This window comes from Acanthisitta chloris, unplaced genomic scaffold (genome assembly GCF_000695815.1).
Source record: "Acanthisitta chloris isolate BGI_N310 unplaced genomic scaffold, ASM69581v1 scaffold513, whole genome shotgun sequence".
NCBI classification, from domain to species: Eukaryota; Metazoa; Chordata; class Aves; order Passeriformes; family Acanthisittidae; genus Acanthisitta; species Acanthisitta chloris.
Window position 1 is genome coordinate 503 of NW_008663052.1, and position 15,148 is coordinate 15,650.

At 38.4% G+C, this 15,148-nt stretch overlaps 1 protein-coding gene across 1 annotated transcript in view; it reads right to left on the minus strand.

Moving 5' to 3' along the window:
* Window positions 1-2,001: 2,001 nt before the first annotated feature.
* Window positions 2,002-15,148, minus strand: part of LOC103798554 (transient receptor potential cation channel subfamily V member 6-like) — a 24,950-nt gene continuing 11,803 nt past the window's right edge. Inside the window, exons 4-15 of the mRNA XM_009070827.1 lie at window positions 14,701-14,841; window positions 14,071-14,169; window positions 13,706-13,881; window positions 12,698-12,844; window positions 8,039-8,251; window positions 7,627-7,713; window positions 6,472-6,548; window positions 6,008-6,173; window positions 5,657-5,723; window positions 4,813-5,079; window positions 3,778-3,886; window positions 2,002-2,275 (exon numbers count right to left, since the gene is read on the minus strand). Of these exons, the coding sequence (XP_009069075.1) occupies window positions 2,002-2,275; window positions 3,778-3,886; window positions 4,813-5,079; window positions 5,657-5,723; window positions 6,008-6,173; window positions 6,472-6,548; window positions 7,627-7,713; window positions 8,039-8,251; window positions 12,698-12,844; window positions 13,706-13,881; window positions 14,071-14,169; window positions 14,701-14,841 (1,823 nt within the window). The remainder of the gene's footprint in view (window positions 2,276-3,777; window positions 3,887-4,812; window positions 5,080-5,656; window positions 5,724-6,007; window positions 6,174-6,471; window positions 6,549-7,626; window positions 7,714-8,038; window positions 8,252-12,697; window positions 12,845-13,705; window positions 13,882-14,070; window positions 14,170-14,700; window positions 14,842-15,148) is intronic.

Here is a 15,148-nt window from a genome sequence, read left to right on the forward strand (position 1 = left end):
AGGAATGTCTCCTTTGAAATTATTACAATATTGTTAGGAGGGAGAGGAAAGGCACCTTGCAACAGCAAGGAGTAGAATACTGTTTCAGAATTTTAGGATATAACTATATCACAAAACATAAAATTTGAAGCAAATCTTGAAGCAGCATATTCATGTAGAATATTACAGCGAAAGTACTTTGTGTGACTGTAGTCACTGCTATTTCCAAGTCAGAGTCAGATTGCATTGAAACAGCTCAAAGGTTAGTCTAGTGCCTCCTATTACTTCATCACCTCAGGTTCATGTGGGTGCACTTAATGTTTATATGTCCTAATGAAAGAGGGCAGGTATTCCACATTTACGTATTTAATTTAATATTTCCAAATTCTGGTGTGCCCATTACATCTGACTTTTCCCACCTCAAATTTTCTTCTGTAGCTGTTTATCCCCCAGATCAAATATATTATTCTAAAAACGGTCTGCACCACTGATCATCAACAGAAGACTGGGAAATCACTTTAGTACTGGTAAAATATTCTGCCCCCTTTTGCAAGACCTCTCTCCTCTGCAAGAGAGAAGATGTAGGAGATGTTTGTTCTGATATTTCAATACAATCAGAAATCCGCTGGATTCAGCTTTTTCATTATACGCTCTGATTATTGCAGGGTGATTTGACGCAAAGTCTAGTGCTAGATAATAGTCCTTGATTTCTTAAAAAACAAAGTTGCTAGTTACTAGTCACTAGTCCTGTTGGAAGGAAATGTTAAGACCATGGATTGCTTTCCACTTAATTTCTGCTACTGGAATGAAACTCCACACTTCTGAGAATACAAAAAGCTGAAATGACAGTCCATTTCTCTGAGCATTTCTTCATTTTTCTTAAAGTGGCCTTAGACAGATGACAGACTGACAGACTGGCACAGCGTCATGCCTGAAAGGGAACTGTGTGGATGGCTCAGTTGTTCATTGGGTAGTTTTAGGCTTTCAGAGAGAGCAAGAGAGAGAGAGTGCACCAGTTTCTGAACTGCCTCTGCAATAGCTCTTATTCATCTATCCAATATTTCTCCACCATTTCTTTCTGTTATATAGAAGCTTACTACCCAACCTTGATGGCTCAGTTATAAGTCAGGGAACTATGGTTAAGAATCCTCCTTTTCCACAGAAAAACAAAAGACCAGATTTAGCTCACTTGGGAGATAAATATCTCTGCTGAAATTTCACATTGCTGAAAGTCATCTAACCAGGTCATACATGCTCTCAATAGGAAAAGACATTCCCACTTCAGAACCCTCCCAGGAATAAGCAATTACTTCTTCTCAAAAGCTTAAAGTGCATTCATATGACAAAATAAACAAACAAACAAACCCATCACCAATAAAAAAACCCAAACAAGCGAACCAAACAAAAACAAACAAACAGTTCTGCTGAGACAGCAATGTTGAAAATGCTTAATAGAGACTGCCTTTCTTCAGAGGGCAAAATCTGTCAGACCTTGAATGCCAGATGAGTAGTTACAGTCCTTTTAATCATCACAGTGTTATCAACTACCTTCATTCCTGAGCTCAGTTACAGGGTTTGGTTGTTGTGGGTTTTTTTCAGTTCTGTACCAAATCATAAATTAGAACTTCAAGTCATTATTCTTTGCTATGAGAGCATTGTGATTTTGTGAAAATGGGGAGAAAGATTATACAGTATGTAACAGTCTGGAAGAGGGCTTACTGATCACTTCTTCATAAATGGATGAAATCTCATTGCTGGCTCCTTTTGCTTGTTTGCATAGCTCAACAAGCCCACTAGCTCGGTGCAAATATCAGTGCAACTGCAGAAACACTTAAAAGTAGGAGGGAAAAGACTGCATTCATATATCATAGCATAGATGCCATGAACTGCTAGCAAAATCTTCATCAACACATTCTTCAAGGCTGACGAATGTGTGTAGCATGCTGGGGAGTGTATGAACAGCTGTAGAAGACATCTCTTGTGGCAAATAGATCCATCTTGTGGAGTAAAAATAGAGGCTTCTTAGACATCATAGACTTCCTCTTCCATGGTATGACCAGCCTCTCCACAAAGCTGATGCAATGTGTTGCGCCTCAGGATCTCCCAGCCACGGTGAGAACTAGTTCTGGATGTGCTCCGTGACAGCGATAGAGCAGATAGTTCCTTCTTGTACAGGGTGTCCCTATTGATATCCAGCTTTTCTGAACCTTTGTCATAGTTGTACCTATCCTGAGCCTTAAATGCTTCTGTGTACCGCATCATCTTGTGTTTGCTGGGATCAACCCTGTCTTCAACTCTGTAGGAGGATTAAGAAACATAAACTGAATGAAGTGCAAATGTGTCAGTTTATCAACAAAACCCCTCCAAAAATCAGGCCTACTGATGCAGGCATTCCAGAAAATCTGCACAGAAGCAGGAAACTGATCATAGGCAGGGTGCTAGGAGCTGCTAGCACACAGTTGTCTCCTAGACCTTCATAATTGATTTCAGTACCTTTGCCCGTGGTTTCTCATCCTTTAACTCATTTTCCAGTCATGGTTTGCCCTTTCCATTTCGCCAACTGTAAGCAATTGGCAGACCTACCCCACCTGAGTCTTGTTCCAGATCCATTGTATATATACATATTTTCATCTCTTTCTCTCTTCTTCACTTTCCTCCTTTGATACTCCATGTCTGATAGCCTCAGGATGTCACCTACCTTTGGCTGAACTTTTATTTAACTGCTCCACTTCCACCAACCCTTCTCTACATTACTTATAACTTGTCTTCTGAAGTACTGTCCCATATTCTATACAGTGGATATACATGTAATTTGATAGAACTAGATCACAGTAACAGTCTTTTCTCATAGCATCCAGTGAAGGATTGTTGCTGGGATATTGTTCTTGCAATATACTGTTACATTCTGTGCCTTGGACTGAAGGTGTTGCATATTGGTACCACTTTAGGTCTGCTTGTTCTGCCCAGCAAACATGAAATTTCACAAGGTTCAATTCTCTTCCAAAACATGCAGAAAGTCCTGTGCAGGGCCAGGAATTGGATCCTTGTGGATCCCTTCCAACTCAGGATATTCTATGATTCTATGATTCATACAACCACCACTCCCCCTTCTGGCTTTATCAGCAAAAAATGTTGCAGTTAGAAAAGACTCATGCCCAAACGTTTCCTGGCATAAATATTGATTAAAGTCAGAAATAATGAGGAATTTAGTGTTATCTAGATGACAGATAGTTTGTTAGTTCAGTGTCTAAACTGAAATCCTGGACCTGAGACTTTGCTGCCTGATGCTGTTGTTGCAAAGTATGATATAGTTATTAGGTTCACACAAGAAAGAAATCTTGACTTTAACTATTCCTGTTCTGATTCTGAATCACCTGTAGTGCAGTTCATTGCTGCTGAATGCCTAATAGATTAATTCTGCCTCTGACATTTCATGTATCTAATGAGTAGGGAGGGACAGCGAACCAAGTACAGAAGTGAAGTTTTGTGATACTCATTGTAATAAGTTTGAAAGAAAAATTCAGGCCTTATTACTCATGTAGTTTCTGGAGTCTGTCCAATGTGACTACTGGATAAGAAAATATCAGCTGATTTCACAAGGAATTGCACAGCAAAGCTTTCTGAGGGGACCAGTGCTTCTCTATCACCCACAGAGAGAAAATAGATTGGAGTCTGTAGTCTGCAAGGAAAGCACTCCAGACACTCCTCCCCAGGTCACTGGAAAGACTCTTTATTAACACCCATACATCAGACTGTTCTTCTTGGATCCTTACATGCGCACACTAGAAGAGAACTCACCTGAGATACCATCGGTCTCCTAGCCCATACTCCCGCCCACAGATTCCCGAGCGGGGCCAGAGACACCGTGGCAGTTTCCGTTCCAGCATGACAGTAGTAGCAACAACCTTTGGAAAGAAAAAAAACCAGAAAGAACACAGATAAATTAGAAAAATATCAGACTCTCTGACAAAATTATCAGTTTCATGGGCAATGACCCATTCTGTACTTCATCACAATTCCTTATGTAATGAAAAAATAAGAGAGTCAATACTTGGTTTATTATAGGGCAATCATTATTTTAGGTCCAACTGTGCCATGTTTTGAGGAAGTGATTGTGCTCCAAAATGCTGTTAAATTTCTTTCCTTTTATACCTGGTGGCAATGAGCAGTGTAATTAATTTGCAAGCTTTGAGAAGAGGACAGTATCCATACCCACAATAACTATCATCAGGACTTAATAATGTGGCCACAAGACTACATTTAATCATTTGACTGATTGCTTTCTCACTGAGAAGTACTAGGAAGTGGATTTCCTGTTGATTAGCTATAGAACTGGTCCAATTAGATTTTTTTGCCTTTTGAGCAGAGAGTCAGGCCAGTTTCTCTTAATAAATCTAAAGACATTACTGACCTTTCTGTAATCATTGCCTCATATTCTATCCCCCCATTAGTCAATCCCTGTAATTATAATTTAACTCTCAGTTACATGGAAATGTGATTTGCAAAAAAAGGTGCAACTTTATTTAACAAGAGATTCCACAAGTAGGAAACAAACACCCATGGAGGCACAGGATGGACAAGAAAGGCTGAGGAGTTTCTAGCTGCTATTAGAAACAAAAAAAAATAAATAGATGTGCTCTCCAGAGCTCATCCTGCTCATGGGCCACTCTCCAGTGGGTGTCACCCATCATGGCAATTAACAAGTTGAGCATAAGGAGGGTGGCAATGACGGCAAAAGCAAAGTATACCACGCTGTACATAAAGGGCAGGTCCACATCATAGTTTGCAGGGCCATCAATGATAGTGAGGAACAGCTCAAAAGTGGTGAACAAGGTGCTCTCCAGAGCTCATCCTGCTCATGGGCCACTCTCCAGTGGGTGTCACCCATCATGGCAATTAACAAGTTGAGCATAAGGAGGGTGGCAATGACGGCAAAAGCAAAGTATACCACGCTGTACATAAAGGGCAGGTCCACATCATAGTTTGCAGGGCCATCAATGATAGTGAGGAACAGCTCAAAAGTGGTGAACAAGGACATGGGATAGTTGTAGAACTGCCCAAGGTTTTCAGGGTTCTCTGTCTGGAAGATGATGTAAAAAGCTAGAGGAGGGCAATGGGGGAAAAAGAGACAAAGTTTAACAACAGGAAACATGTTCCAAGGGGAACAACAGTGTCCTATAAAAGATTTTGACAACAAAAAGTGGTCTGGGAAAGAGCTGTATGTGTTCCTATGCTAGTGCAATACACAGCAAGGACAAAATCACTGATTAGAATCACTGGTGTCCATTATTAAAAAATGAAAATTACTTGGATTGTTTGGTCTCAAAATAGTAATATTTTCTTTTTCAAGGATATAATAAAGCTATGTATGTTAATCACATTTATCACAGACAAATATCATAAATGCAGCATGTTTTAAAACCTTGATTTACATATATATAGGACTATCTGAATTATCCTAATTTCTATTACCCTGGAAAGAGCAAGAATTTAAAAACAAAGTAATGAGAACAGAAATCAGTACTGGGAAAGTGATTATGCTCGGTGAAATAGAAGCTATACATTATCCCCACCTTTTCCAGATTCTCAGAGGACAGCCTGAGAATAAATCAAAACCCACACTCTTAATTCATACCAAAACAGTTGACAGGGGTAGCATATTCTTTTGTAGACTCACCTGATGCAAAGCCTAATATGACCACAGCCATGAGCCAGCAAAAGCGCATAAGATCTCCAAATATCATCTGTGGAGCAAAGACAGAGCCACCATAAGGCCCAATTGTCCCATCAAGTCACAGTGCTACCCTATGTAAACCTTTTTCCAGTCCTAAGACAATGAGTGGACTAAAGGAAACTTCTGCACTAAAGAGAGAATGTGAAAGTCCAAAACCATCTGTGCAGACAAGAACTTGTCCATTTGCCATTAATGCAAGTCCTGAGGAAGGAAAAGCATTCTTACAGTTCTCCCTATCTGCAAAGAAGCATCAGGAATGTGTATAAAAAGTCCACAATCGTTTGTGTCTTATACCTTCTGGATCATGATGGTAAAAGGTCCAAGCATCTGGAAGCCTCGTGCGAAGTACATGACATTGCACCATCCTAGAACCAGGGCAAAGGACATGGGCACCACTTCTCCAGCTGTGCTTGTGAGACGCATCACCATGGTTACTAGTATCATGCAAGCATATGTGATGCTGCAAAGAAGAGACAATGAAAAAAGTTCAGTAAACAAATTTTAGTCTCCTTTTTGTTTTCTTTTCAATAATTTCAAGACAGGCACATACAGCTAATAGCCCCATAGGAAGAGACTTCTCAGCACTGTTAGCTCAACCTGTCCACTCATCTGGCTTCCCACACATCAGTTGAGCCAACAAGAAAAATAAATTCAAAGGAATACTACAAAAGAGTGGGGAAAGTGACTCATCTGGCAAAAGACAGCAGTGGGGAAAATGAGAGAAAATATTTATTAGACTTTAAAACTGCTGTACTTACACTATTATGTGGAAGGGTCCTCCTAGGATTGTTTGTCCAAAGTATTTTGCTGCTCCAACTCTAAGAATATCTGGGATCTAAGAGAAACATCCTATTAACTTTAGGACTCAGATGAATTCCATCATATTACTAAATATCATGGTAACCACCAATATTCACAGGTTCTTGGAGATAGCTGCATCTATTTTGTCTGGTTGTTTATAGTTACAGATTTCTATGTTACTTTAAAATCAGAAAGACTGAGCCAGGTGGGCCCTTCTTGGGATGAGACAGAAATTGCTGGACAATCTAAGAACACTTGGGAAGAGACACATCACAGAGAGGTGCCTCAAAAATTGAGATGTAAAAAGACCTTCTTGAGGAATCAAAGAAGTTCATTATAATTCACACTGTGTTAGTTGTAGCCTAGGCCACAGTCCTGAACAAACACAAGAAGAAGGGCTTGTCCTTCTGGAACAGAGGCAGAAATCTGTTTACAAGACCTGTTTTATTTCAGTTCTTCCTGATATCATCCTTTGAGTTTTCTCATAAAATTTTCAGTCTTCTATTTTGTATTATAATAAAATCAAGGTAGGGGTAGATTTGTTTTAATTTAAAGACCTGAGGCTTTTTTTATTTGTTGAGTTCATGGTAAGGACAACTAAACACGTACATCTCAGAACTCTGGTTGAGTAAGACTCCCGTGAGTAACTGGAGTCCTGTGTCCATGGAGTAACTGATCTCCAATTAAATATACACTTCTCTGTATATGCACAGAAATCGCTTCATCCAGCATCCCTAAACACAGGACTGTTTAGGGCTGCTGAGTGAAGCATCTCTTAAGAGTCTCATGCAACGCATGAGAGTCAGCTAGACCCATGGATGGTGCTAACAGGAACTGTGGCATTACCTTGCAGATAGTATTTGAGAGTGCAACTAGTCATTCTAATTGCTTCTTCCACACCTGGAGTCTTACTAGATTGTCATCACAATCTCTGTCTCATCTAATACATACTGTTGACAATGTCTATTGCCATAGACCTGTATCAAAGCACTTACAAAGCACTTACAAAGAGTAAGTAAATAACCCCTACCAAGTAGTGAGCACAAACATGTTTGTCTAGTAAAATCTGTCTTGATGAAATAATAAACTACACAGCTTACTGTTGCTCTTACCTCAAGGACCAAAATTACTACAGCTCCAATGACTGTGATTAGCTCCCCCACCAGCCTTAGCTCATCCTCATACTCCATATACGATTCCTTGAAAAAAAAAAGATGGAAATTAAAATTAAATTTTAAAGAAAGTGAAAGTAAATTTGAAAGGAGGATGGGGAGAAGAAGGCCCATTGCTACTATAATAAACATGACTAGACCTGGCAATGCCACAGGAACCAGCCCAGCCCCAGCAATGGAGAACAGAGCACACCTCTTATACCTCCCCGACAAAGGTCAGACAGCCAAAAGCAGGCAGGAGGACAGCTGCAATAGCTGGGGACTGGGAAAGGCTTGGACTTTCCAGTTAAATAGGTTAGATGGGTGTTTCCCAATGCTGTCTATGGAGCCCTGATTCTTCTAGACATAGTACCTGCAGCATTTTCTGGACATAGACTGTATTGTCTCTGCTGCTTGTTTTGTTGCCCGTTCGGGGTTTCAAAGGTCGGTAGACACAGCACATAGTGAAGCAGACCATGTAGAGTATATAGAATAAAGCCAGGAAACAGAAATAGGGACGACCATACATATTCCATTTCAGGCTCACCAACTCCTTCACAGGTGTTTGGTCCAAGATCTGGCGTGCCTGAGAAAAATCCAAAGAAGGTATTAATTGTCATAAGTGCAATTTTTTATAAGCATCATTCACATTTTCCTCGGAGAGCATAAACAAACTATTCTCATTTACCCTATTCAGCATTATGAAGCTAAATTTATTTTGCAAAAGTGGAATGCTCAAGTGGGTTTGGATTTGCTTGGTTTGGGGGAAAGAGCTTTGGGGGGAAAAAAAGTAAAAAATATATCCTGCAAAGAACAGCTTTTGAGTACTAGTGGGAAGTGCAAGAAAAACACATTAGTTACTGGAATAAATTTGTCATCTGTATAGGCCTGTATTTGCATAAACTCTTGAGATACATCTATGATCTCGGTTCATGAATGCAAATATATAAGGACATGTTACAGAAAATAAAAGATACTATTTAATATAATACTTCATAGCATCCTTTATGAAAGATCCCATTGCCTTTTACAAGGCTGTCTAAAACTGCAACTGCATACAGATATGTGGATATCTGTATAAAGTATACACATGTTAGGATTGGGCTAAACTTACAGTGTCAGAAAATGTATAAATCCTATGAACAGTAGGGTTTCAAACATGTACAAAACTGCTTAATGGATTGTCTTTTACTGTAACTGTAATAAAGTTTGAAAGCAAGACAGCACAGTACAGGAGGCAGATACTCTCCTCTGCACAAGACATGCATCATATTTAGAACAAAATTAAAAATGTGATCCTTTGGATTCTATTTTCAGCTACAGAAAAATGTTTCTACACAATGTTGTGAAATTCACTTAGATTTTTTTTTCTCCAAATTAGCATTCTGCATTTATACATGTAAGTTAAAATTGTTTTCAACAGCTATTTCTATCAGCTTCAGTAGCATTTGTAGAACTCTAACACCAATAGGTCCTTGAGATGATTAGCTCTCTTTGAAAAACTGACATTAATATTACATTTCTTAGGAGGCAACTATGAAGACTTTGGAAAGATTTCCAAAGCTCTTGGATTTCTGTCCAAATGCAGACTGTTAATGGACTGAATTTTCAAAAGTTCTCAGCATTCAGCTATGATGATAAAAACTGCAGTATACGCATAGTGAGATGCACTCTAATATAAACAGGCTCTTTTAACTCACTTTCTTTAGATTATTTATATCACACTAAAAGTCTTGTACATTCTTTTTAGAATCTCAGTGGCACAGCTCAAATATGTCTAGAAGACCACATACATTTCCAGGAATAAATAGAAGCTTCAGGAAGCATCTTGCATGATATGAAAAACAGTGTTGCTGAGGAATTCTACACAGAAAGAAAGCTTCATCAAAATAAGTTGAAATCATAATTTTAGTAGGTACAAAACAGCTCTATTAAAACTAAGAGCAGTGGAGTTATGAGCATTGGAGGGAAGACTCCTTTCCTATCACACAATTCCAATTCAAAAACTAGCAGGAAGAATCCAGAAATTTTCTAAAGTGCTCTGGTTGAGGGCAAATATAAAGGACAAATTCAATACAGTGAGATGTAAGGGGGAAAAAAAATCAACACCTTTTCCTCTATTAAACATCACTACTGTATGACTCTGAGTGAGTCTGTTGGTTTGCCACTGGAGTGACAACAATAAAACTTGGAAAGACCAATGTCACTCCACTCTTTTTAATTGCTTTCCATGGACAAGATAAAATTGCAGCTACATGAACTGTCTAATAAATGTTATTACTTTTTCCTACAAATTTTGCCTTATCTATGTCCTTAGGGTATCTCTACCACAAGTAACTACATCATGTAGCTTTAGGCACCTAAAGAAGCTCCCTTCATTAGGGATATGGTTATCCTCTTCTTATAGGCAATAGGGTCCTACAGATTGCCATTCATCTCACCTAAGATCTACTCTCGGAAGATAGTTACTTGCATTTCTCTATCACCCACATGTAAAATGCAGGTGATACATATTTCTTAATTAAACACATCAGTTGGAGACAAAAATGAGATGGGACAAATCTAGGCCAAATGCACTTCTACAGCTGAATTCCAATGTGAACGCACAATATTTTGTGCAAAAAAAATGTAATCACTTTCAAGCCAGCCCAAAACTAGGTGTTCTGCTTAGTAAACTATTCTGTGAGGAAAAAATGAAGCACATGGGAAAGATAAAGAAAGAATGAACCACCTGGGAAAGATGTCCACTTTAGTATGTAATGCACTATGGGGATGTATTCAACAACAGTGACAAGAACACAGCGCTGATAAAAGGATGAAAGGGAGAATATTAGGATCTTCCCATACTGAATTCTTTTGAAAAATTTGGCCCATGGTTGATTCTGTAGTGGTCATAAACTACATAGACTCCCAGTGCAATGAAGTATGTTCCACAGAAGTGACAAATGTTATTTTCAAAGGAGATGAATGATACTGACTTGGGTTATCAGAGTCTCCAAGATCTGCAGTGGTTGAAGAGCTAGATCTCTACTTTGGAAGCAAATGGATCACCTCAAAGTATTTTTAAAATGAAAAGTTCTTTTCCTTCACTTATAAGCCATATTCCGTTAAAGTGAAATTAAAACAAAAAAACTTTCTTTATTGGTGCCTGCAAGCCCAGAAAATCAGTATGGAGTCTTTTTGGGGTTTGTTTTTTTTTTCTGTCATCTCATTGTAACTGTTTAGGGCGCATTCCCAATCAGGAAGAAATCAGTATAGTTAAATTATATCTTTTTGAGACTGCTAACCAAGCATCGAAATAGCAACAAGGCCTTTTCTGTAAAAGGGGTACAAAGGCATATATATTTCATTCATTAGAAATTACCCTTGATTCTGAGGGTATCTTGAGGGTAAACCAAAAAGCTGACATCTAACATTTATCTGATTAACCTTTGAAATGTTTTTGTTGTTTGAAGGAACGTGGAGCTGAGGATGACAAAATAATCCTGTTAGTACAGCAACACAAGTTTTTTCGTATCAGATGATTTAAAATAAGAAAAATGGAATATTTTTCTAAAAGATATTTGTTCTATAGGTGTTTTATTTGCTGTAGGAATCAGTATTCTAGAATTATTTACATAGGAGAGTAATCTTACTATTCAAAGGGATGATACAGGTCTGGACCTTACTATAATCATGATGTAGCTTATTTCCCTTCAATTTTTTTTACTTTTCATCCACTTAAAGATCATAAAATGCATCTTAATACCTATGTGTGTACACATTCCCCTTAATACACGAGGATCCTGCTTCTGATTGGGGTCTAAAGATGCCCATCTTGTTTAATACTGGACTGGGAGGGTATAACAGAGTGGGGTGACACATAGCATTCTGCTAGAGGAGACAGCAAACATACGGAGCCAAACATATAGTAAATGCAAAACAGAATTACTAGCTATGCATCAAAAAATTTCAATTGCACTTATTTAAGAGTGTTCTGTGAAATAAAGAAATCATTATATCTCTAGGTATTTGGGGACATCTTATCCTTTGAAATTAGAAATCTTGGATCTGCATGCACTATAGGTATGTTTTGGAATAAGACAGAGGCACAATATTTTGCTTTCTTTTAGGATTGTGATTTAGTCTTCTAAAGTGGACAACTTCTAAGGTTTTTCTATTTTTTTTACATAGACTGCTTTCCCCTGAATTTCCATATGTACCACCACTCTTAGAAATTTAGAGGACTTTCAATAATAGCAAGTGAGAGTTCCATGGACTTCTTCCATATTGTGCAAAGTTCTCCAATAGCTGTAAATTTTGTTAGAACAGTTTGACTAAAATTTAATAGATGGAAATAATAGAGGATGGGTATAATTTTGCTAATTGAAGTGTCTTCTGATTCATTTCCTGTCCTATTAGGATTATTCAAGGTGATGACAACTGATAGGGTGGTGTGCCTTGAGAGTTGTATGGAGATTGGTTTAGCTTGCCATTACACTCTTCTATTTTTGTCTTAGTAATCTCTTTACAAGTTTTTAAGCCTACAGCAGAGATAATTTGCCTACTTTGTTTTGAGTTGCAACTTGTCATTAAATTAAGTGAATAATAACAATGAGTGGTTTTAAAATGCACTCCAGTTTAGGATTTCTGAATATAATCCTGTCTCACAGAGACATTGTAAGAGTTAATCAGTATCACAGTTATAGAAAGCTTCTAGCTAGAGCTTCTCTGTAGGTACTTACTATATTTTAGAGCCTGGTGAAAGAGAGAGAACCATTTTCTGCAGCTTGCTCATACTAAATTCTTTCCAAAATCTGCAAGTTTCACAATTCAGAAGAGCATATAAAGGATCAGATGTAGCCAGATCATTAATAAGGCTGCACTCTATAGCTATATAAGTGATACATGAAGACTAGACTTCATGTAGTCCCTGTGGCACATGGTACAAAGTCATTGCTCTATGGATTATATGAACCTTCAAACTTGTCATTCTTCTCCTTTTATAATCACCATGGTTTATAATCACCGCAGCATGTGGTGCCCACAGTACCTCTCTCTTCTTGGTTGAAACAATGAGCTCAAGGAAGGACTGATCTTCAGCCCAGGAGTCAATCTCTGTGATATCATAGAGCACAGCAGTCAAGGGGCCAAAGGACCAGAGATTCTGCTTCCTCTTCTGCATAAGGTATTGAAACATCTGAGGAGAAAAAAAAGGGGGCCAAGGATATCAGAAGCTTTCCACTATGTCATGCATTTGCAATGAGAACAAATCAAGGTGTTGGAAACCCTTAATTATGATGTATTTTCCTTCAACTTGGTAGTTGCTGAGTTTCTCATATCTCTCAGGAACAATTACAGCAGGTTAAGAAGTAAAAGAACTTTTCTGATTCCTATTTGATTATTAGCTCATGCTTGAGGTAAAGGATGAGTGATTTTTACTCTAAATTCTAATCAAACTGCTAAAGGTATTTGACACAGCTATACATCTTGGCAATAGATTTCAGATAGAATTGTATGGTGATACTTTTATAATCTTCTGCAAGTTATTGTGTGTATCAAGGGAAATGATCCTGTCCTTTGTGGATCCACAGAAGAAACGCTAGCCAACTTTGTCTTTTGTTAAGGGGAAGAATGAGAGTTTACAGTAAATGCTAAGTTTTTGTTTATTAATAAATTCCTGTGGATACTTGAAGAAGTTTCCCATGTGTCACATTTAGGCTAATGAAATCTGGACAACAAAGACAATCATTTCAGTGAGACTTTCAAAAAATTACTTGAGGTAAAACTTTACATTAATATCCGTCCAACTCAAATGCTTCAAAAATTGGGCCAAAATATCTATTCTTTAAGCACTCATCTCTTTAATTAAGATGAAGACATTTCATGTAAGGGGTTTTCTGGTCCTACATGAGACTTGTAGTAAAAAAAAAAAAGGAAAGGATTTATTATGTATCTTCTACCCACTAAAAGCATGCACAAACTCCCTTGGTCCAAATGATGCTATTTCAAGTTCTCCGTTTCTCTTTTGTGTGGAGGCAACAATGTCATACAAACTCACCACAGTGTTGCCCTCCACTCCAGCCAGTTTGAATGGAGTAAGCCCCTCATTGTTAGGAATCAATTCAAGTGATCCTGGTCCCTCTTTGTTCTTGTCATAGGAAAGTATCAGGCTGTACATGTGGCAGGCAAATGTCTTATTAGGTTGTAGAACCAAGATGTGAAGAACAGTGTTACCTATGAAGGAAGCAGATTGGATAAAGATGCGCAAAGGCTGGGAATTGACTGATGGTATTTATTTTCCTCACATCCCTCATCCAACAGCTGTTTGTAGTGACAGAAAATATTCGAATGCACAGATGACAGAGTCTGAATTAAAATATCCAGATCCACTGTATGCAACTCACTGAGCCCCACAGCACATACCCAGAGAATCTTGAGCTCTAATGTCAGCTCCATTTTCAATGAGCAACTGTACAATTTCCTCATTTCCCACACAGGCAGCAAACGATAAAACATGCTCTCCTGCAATGAAAGGAATGGGGAGAAACAACATTAAGAACCCAGGAGGTAGGAGAGGTTGAAGCATGCTGTGGGAAAGCTATCCATGCTATGAAGCCAGAGGATATGAAGAGTTACTTTAGGTAATCCATAGATTTTTTGCCCAACTCCTCATCCTACTCAGAAAACAAAAAAAGACCTGCCCCCCACAAGACTAAAAGGAAGAAGCATTATTTTCAGCAGTTTGCCTCCATAAGAAGGTTGTCAAGTAATTAGCAGTAAATGCTCCTGGAAAGAAATTAAATCACAATTTTTATACTATATATATATTTGTGTACATGCAAATATATTAAATGTGTGTTGTTTATATTTATGTAGCATTTGCATACTCAGATGTAGTCTTACTGTCTTCTAAAAGGTATGTCTGATGACACTTGGAGACAGGAGCCTCTGCTTATCCAGTTTAGATGGGGACTAAAGTATGTTTTCCTCATATCCCCTCATCATTCTGCTAGTTCCCTTCTATAGCAGCAAGAGAAGAAGATAAGGCTGTACCAAAATAGAAAAGGTTCTGTGAGTTGAGCCTGAAGAAGTGCCCAGTGGCAAGTGCTGTGCAGGCATTGGCTCCTCTCTTGAGCAAAGCCTTCACCAAAGTGATGTTCTGGTTCGCTGCCGCAATGTGGAGAGCTGTCTGCCCTGTAAGACACAGAAATAAAACCTTGTCTTCCAAGAAAGCAACTTTAGGCTGATCAGTGGCCTGCAGCTCACATGTCAGTCATGGTAAATGAAAGTTTTTAGGACTGCATCCATAGTGGCTATACAATTAACTTTGATGTTATCCCTGTTTTGTGCAGAGGTTTGTACTGTAGATTTTCCAGACATCCTGCTCTACTTAAATCTATTTATCAATTCAGGAAAACTGATTTTACAATCTGCCAAAAAAACCCCAACAGGATGCATTTTCCAGATTTCTTTTCTGGAGAAACACAAGGCATGCCACACT